Here is a 7,053-nt window from a genome sequence, read left to right as displayed (position 1 = left end):
TGAAGTCAATGAACTGCTAGCCATTCATGATGACAGCACAAAGTGTCAAGAAGTCTCTACTCTTCATGTGCAGACTAAAGGTCCCTCCCAGGTAATGCAGAGAGAAAGGTGGCTGCTTGCCACTTAATGTGGACTGTGGTTTACACAGAAAAGTATCACACAAACAGGAATGACCAAAAGTCCTGTTCTGCATAATGATGTCACACAAAACTCCCAGTGGGTGAAAGCATGAGTTTTAATAAAAAGCACATTACAGTCCAATATGAAAGTGAATTAATCTTTAGAAGTAAAGTTGTCGAATATGACTTAATCTGGAAGAAATCCCACCAACATCCCTAAACATGTTCAAAATCTCCAAGGCATTTGGTCATGAGAAGATAGATAAAGATACAGTTATGTCATCCATAAGATCAGGAAAGCGACTTTGAATTTGCTGTCTGTTTGGCAGCTGCAATTGCAGAATTTAGGATTTCAATGAAGTTGTACACATCCTGGAAAGTATTGTAGAGAGGAACTGGGGCTACCCGGAGAGCGTCAGGTTCCCGCATGTCGCACTGCAAAACACCCAAATAAATATTCCACAAATTGAACGCCTTTGTGTTGCTTTGTCAAAATGAAAATACAAAAAAAAAAATCATCACATGTGTAACATTTGTGTACTTTTGTTAGAATACTGAGCAGCCGCTATACTTTCCTACAAACCTTTTGCCCTGTGATGTGGAAGAACACAATGACAAATCATTTCCATATTGTTTTCAAGACAATTAGATGATTTGCGCTAGAATTTCAAAAAGTCTTCAGAAAACTTTACTTTTAGAGTGTCTTTCCAATCATTCCTTTGTTCTTGAGTGAAATGACAAACCCAGTGAACCTCTCGTCTTTCCCTTTAGTCACAAAACTGGAAACATAATAATACAATGAGTCTCATAATTCTAGTCTTTCTGTTGGTGGAAGTAACCAAAATCCACCAGACCACAATTTTCCTTTCACAGAAGGTTCATAAAAGCTGAATTATAAAATTAGGCAGCTTATTTTTCCGGGGACATTTTCTTTGGATAGTGGTTTGAAGGAATTGTTCGATATGGTTAAAAAAGAAGTATTTTTAAGAAAAAGCAAAAAAATCAACCAACCAACCCTTAGACTAGGAATGTTCAACGTTGCCAACTTTGAAGACCTGTGTGTACTTCAACTTCCAGAATTGCTGGCTCCTGCTTTATACTATTTAATGCTATTGTATATCCTCCCCCAACTTTATGCTACCCACTTCCAATTTTCCCCAAAATGTGGCATATTTATTACAGGGATGTGTAACTCAGCTTTGGTCATAATTCTATTACTTATGTATGAAAACTCTCAAGTGATCCTTCTTCCACTGTGATGATCCAGAAATACTGAGTTACGCATCTCAACCATTCTACTTTCTGTTTCTTGAAACCACAAGATCAAAAGTTAATATTTATGAATTGTGAAATGTTCCTTTAGACTTTATTTTGATTATTTTACCTTGCATATTATAATCCCCATGCTATTCTAAAATTAACATGGCACTCCCATATAATGAAAGCATTTTGAAGTTTCCAATATAAACCTAGGTTACTTACAGCGACTCCTCGTTTTTCCAGTTCTATAAAAACGTCTTTGACTGGAATAGAGAAGAAGAAGGTGAGTTGGCACCCTCTTTTTTCAGGGTGAGATGGCGTAACCATTTTTACAAGGGGCTTCTCAGGGTCATCTCTATCTTTGCTGTAGTAGTGGCTAATCAAATACTCCAAGTAACCAGTAAGAAGCATGGATTTCTTTCTCAGGCACTTCATTGTGGTTTGAGCAAAGATCTAATTAAAACAAACAAGCAAACAAAAACAGAATTGCTGCATGAAAGAACATGAAAGACGGCCTAAAACGAACCATTTCATACAATTACAAAAATGAAATTATTATTGTCATACTTGGTGGACCTGTCCAGCTGTAAAACAATTTTGGTGTAACATTCAGATATGACTAGAGGAAATCACAAAACAAAAAATAAATATGGAAATTGAAACATTTCTACTGAAAATACTGGACCAGAAGGTAGGGAAAAAAAATACTACTATATCATATTACATATTCTTACCGCAGCTAGGATCACCCTTGAACATACTGGAAACAAAAAGATGCACCAACTGAAAATACAATAACTAAGAAAATTTTAGACTGTGCTGAATTAGATAAAATGACAATGGAGTTAAATGAAAAGGGGAATTTGGAGTTTATTTTATAATTGGCTTGAAAAGAAAAAATAAAATCTTTTTGTAAATGTTTGACTTAATAGTACATATATGTCTTTATTAACCTTAAATTACCATAACTATGCCTATTAAGCAAATTTTGTAATGTAAATATAGAATTATGTTAATTCACGTATAAGCATGAATAGATCGTAAATACAAATTACCGTATGATAACCCTATAAATGTATATATTGTATGCCATTGTATTGTTTTGTTTATTGTTTGTATGTTATTGTATATTCTTTTTTAATGTAAATAACTAAATAAAATTATTTTTTTAAAAAAATGAACCATTTCAACCACACAATACTCTTATTTTGATTTATTGCCAACATTTATTTGATCACAACTAATATCATGTTAGTAGGAAAACCCAATTTCTCAAAGTTACAGCTAACCCATTTCTTTTATAGTGTCCCCATATTGTAATAACATTTCAGACATATCCAGCAATCAGTTTCCTTAGATCCCTTCCATTCACTGCAAACACCATGTATTGTAGCAAATACACATAAAAATTATATCTTGCTAGCTTAATTACATGTGTGTTATCTAGTACCTTTCTTCTACACTTCTATATGTTGTGTTTCAAAGATGATCAGCCATTCCCAAGAAAGGAACAGCATAAAGCTATAACTGCTTGCCAGGGATAGTAGATCTTGTAGGAAATATGGATTGGGAGAAGGAGGCACCCTTTGTTAACATGATGGCACTGGAAACAAATATTCACTACTTTAATGCACTTGGGGAGAGAAAGGGATTTATAAAAATATACTACTTGCCAGCATGGGGAAGGCCACAGAAATCGTCTCATATTGCAAAAACTTTAGGAAATGACTTGCTGTAGACCCTTCCCAGCTGGAGTTACACTTATAAAGATTTTGTAACAGAAATATACCAATGTTTCCACTGCAAATGTTCTTTCTCTGTAAAAGGAAAACTGCCTTTGTTGTGTGTTAACCCTTGCCTTGTTCAGCTGTTTCTTTATAAATTGTACCTTCTGCTTAATGTACCCCTGTGCAAGATGGCAGACCATTTTATAAGTGCCATCTTTTGCCAGCAATCATCTATTTCACTGTACTACAGCAGTTAGTGCAAGGGAATCCTGACGGTGCCAAAAGTGTAATGTAAACACAAAAAGGGAAGTTCATAGAAACTGATGTGCTCTTTCTGCCTTTGACCCCCTGCAGAGGGCTAAATGACAGACACCCCCCCACCCGCATTTGTAAGCACCATCTGGGTCAGAGCAGAGTATCATCTCTAAGGTCATATAAAGTTTACAAAATACAAAATATGTTTTAAGGGTAAACCAAATTAATTGCTACACAGAACGAATGAGCAAATAAATAAACAAATAAATAAATAAATGCACTCACTCACACCCTCTCGCATACAATACACTGCCATTTCCCCTTGGCATTTCTTAATGCAGAATTTTAAATCTTAATGTTTTCAAATAAAACTCTCTAGGTGATTAGTAATTCTGTGATTGATTTTGTTTTGTTTTGTTTTACTGGCAATGTAATTTAGGAGGGGAAAAATAGCTTGGTTTTCACTTCCAAAATGTCCCCAAGTGAGACTTCGGCAGCCTGAGATGAATAAAAATATGTGTGAATATCAAAGGATATGGATGGCTGTCAAATAACATTTTTCAAAGACATACACACTACATTAGCTTCTGATAGAAATCAGTATGTAAGTAACAAATTATGAATCAACACCCATTATATTAGGTTTCCCTAAAGATTGCTAATTGTTTTCTACAAAGCAACTAAGTGAAGACATGTGAGGTACATTAGATCTTCTGTTCAGACAAACAAGACTTGATATATTAAATTCTATGTTATATTCCAGGATATATTGCTTCCCAATATTTCTATGAAATTTGGAGACTTTATTTGGGGTTAAATCTCTGGTTCCTTTATTTGATGCTTGCTTCAGCCTTCTGTGCAACAATTCACGGGACTGACTGATAAAAACTTAATAACAATGAAGCCTTCTGCTGACAGACATTTAGGTTTCCCTAGCTTCAACTGATAAATTTACTTCTTTAATTTAGAATCCTTTGGCTCCTCTTGACTCCAGGAAACTTTCAGTTTTAAACAAATAAGAATAAGAAGTAAGAAACAAATCACTGACATGCCATGAGAAAAAGCATACAAACCAACAAGAATATGTTCTTTCTCCAGAAAGCCTATCCATGTTTTTCAACGAAAAGATTATGTCCCTATAATATTACACCATGATGTAGCTTTGTTCTAAGAAACAGAATTATCAATAAGGGCCATGTTTACATTTAAAATGGTGGAAAAAATCTAGCTCTTCTGCAATTGTGGTTATAGGTCTTTCTTTCTTTCTTTCTTTCTTTCTTTCTTTCTTTCTTTCTTTCTCTCTCTCTCTCTCCCTCCTTCCTTCCTTCCAAAGCATTAAACTTTGGACATATTTTAATTTTTTTTAAATTTTTTTTTACCATCTTTACATAAACATCCATACCTATACCATATCAAAAAATACATAATGATACATTTCTGTCCAAAATGACAAAAACAAATATCTTAAATTTGAACCTTTTGTATTTTTTATTTCCCACCTGTTTTCCTTCTATGAGGATCGTCCAGAAAGTAATGCATCACATTTTTTTTCTCAGCCTACTTTTGCCTTTCCATGCCCAGATGCTCTGAGAGGCACCCTCGCGCCGGGTGCATGGGAGGCAGTGCGAGGGAGTCACCCCAAGCAAAGTGGTTTATTCCTTCTCCAAACGTCCAGAGAAAGGAAAATGCTTTGTTTGCTCTGGACTGCCAAAGCCTCCTTAATCACCAACGAAAGGCTCCTCTGAAAGCCCAGAAAAGCCCAAGATGGCCGGGATTAAAGGGGGAATGGCAGGAAACTGGCCAGGCCTTCATGCCACTCTCAAATTTCCTGGGAAATTTTTTCTAAGTAGAAAATGGTTCTTAAGAAGAGGCAAAAAAATCTTGAACACCCGGTTCTTATCTAGAAATGTTCTTAAGTAGAGGCGTTCTTAGGTAGAGGTACCCCTGTATAACAAAACAGCTCCTTTACAAAAGTCTCCAAAGTATCTTAAATCCACTTAGCACTTATAAATTTTTTTCTTCAAATTCTTTATTCTTTTTCAGTCTCTTTAAGTTCCACCAAGTCCAATTATAAAGACATCCTTAAATTTGGGCTTTACAACTTGTTCCTTTAATTCTTTCTATGGTATTTCCAATTGCTAGATAGCTGCTCACTCCATTCTAGAGTCTCTTTCATCGCCTTTTAAATTTTAAATTTCTTTTGTCATTAAATTGGCCAAACACTCACCCATTCATCCACAATCTCTCCATTTCAATTGTTCTGATCGTGGCTGTCTCAGTTAATAGCTACAGAGTCTTCTTCCACAGCTGCTAGTTGAAAGGCTAGTGCTGGCTCCCTGGGAGGGTGTGTGTGCAAGCCCCCCAATCACCAACAGTTGCCTCTCTTCTTCAATGCTCCTCCAAGGCATATCCGACCTGGTTCCAACAGGTCTCCAAACAGCTGGGATTTGGCCAAATCTCCCTCTCCCCTTTGGACATATTTTTTCTTTTTACTGCCATCAAGAAGGAATATTGCCTAATGAAACATTTTTTTCCCTTTGTTTGATTATCTTCTGTTAGCAGAAAATAATTACTCACCTCTAAGCTAGCATGAAGAGCACAGACCAATAAGATGGAAGGATTGGATAAACGAAATCCATTAACTCCAGGGCTGAGTTGCAATTCTGTAACAATAATAAGTTGTGTGAAGAATCTGGCTCTATATAGTTGGAGAGGTATTAGACTGCATTCAATATTATAGGCATGTCCTCTCTTGCAGAAAGCTTCCTCCAGACGCCCAAAATCCAGTTTGATGCTACTCTTATTAGTTAATCAAAACAATTAGATATCAACCATTTTCAGTATTTTTAATGTAAAATGTAGAAATTTAGCTGTATAATCTTATCAACATAATACCAAATAATTCCCATAAATTTGATTAAATGCTATTAAAGTTGTACCAGCATTCACACTTTTATGAAAGAAGTAAACAAACCTTTTTTAAAAAAATAAAATGACACTAATCCCTGAAGAAATAGTCATTTTTAATAATAATCAAGGACTGAAAACTTAGAAAAAATATTTTTTTTCAAATTATTTTGAGGACAGCACAATTAAACGGGTATACTTATAAAAAGCAATAAAGCATTAGTAGTAGTACTAACTAATTTAGTGTCTCAAACCAACTCTTATTATGTGATATAGCATGTCCAAGACTCAAGTACATTTCAAATGAGTAAAAAAAAGCATATACAAAATGTCAATGTTACAACGCTAATGAAAATTAAACAAAAATAGGTTGCTAAATGACAGGGACATAATAACGCCAAATAAATGATATTAAAATTTGGAATTTCTACACAGCAACCAATGTTTTCTTCCTGTTAAGGCTAGAATGGTAGAAGCCACTAATTTATTTTATCTTTGTAATTAAAAATATTGGGGGGGGGGGTTCTTTGACATTTTGGGTTTGTTTGCTTTTTAAATTCCCAGGCAATGTTTCCATACATTATTCTCTCTTTCCTGCTCTGTCATTTTTTCCCTATCTATTGTTGTGACATTAGAGCAACAGAAGAAAAATGATGCCAAATGAGACCTTTACAAATCATCTGTATAAAGTTGGACATTTCTTTTTGTCTTCTGACTCTTTTAAGTCTTTAATTGCAGGTTGGAATGGAAACATTTACCTATATTGAAAGAATCTTTGCTATTTC

The 7,053-nt window shown here is 34.9% G+C and overlaps 1 protein-coding gene across 3 annotated transcripts in view; it reads right to left on the bottom strand.

The window, feature by feature from the left end:
* Positions 1-217: 217 nt before the first annotated feature.
* KYNU (kynureninase) overlaps positions 218-7,053 on the bottom strand; it is a 150,618-nt gene continuing 143,782 nt past the window's right edge. For all 3 annotated transcript variants that reach the window (XM_070731466.1, XM_070731471.1, XM_070731458.1), the window contains 3 exons: positions 5,939-6,024; positions 1,602-1,832; positions 218-554 (listed from right to left, as the gene is read on the bottom strand). In XM_070731466.1, the coding sequence (XP_070587567.1) occupies positions 411-554; positions 1,602-1,832; positions 5,939-6,024 (461 nt within the window). In that variant the 3' untranslated portion in view covers positions 218-410. The remainder of the gene's footprint in view (positions 555-1,601; positions 1,833-5,938; positions 6,025-7,053) is intronic.

Source organism: Erythrolamprus reginae, chromosome 1 (genome assembly GCF_031021105.1).
Source record: "Erythrolamprus reginae isolate rEryReg1 chromosome 1, rEryReg1.hap1, whole genome shotgun sequence".
NCBI lineage: Eukaryota > Metazoa > Chordata > Lepidosauria > Squamata > Dipsadidae > Erythrolamprus > Erythrolamprus reginae.
Note: the sequence above shows the minus strand (reverse complement) of the source record. Positions and strands in the feature narration are given on the sequence as shown.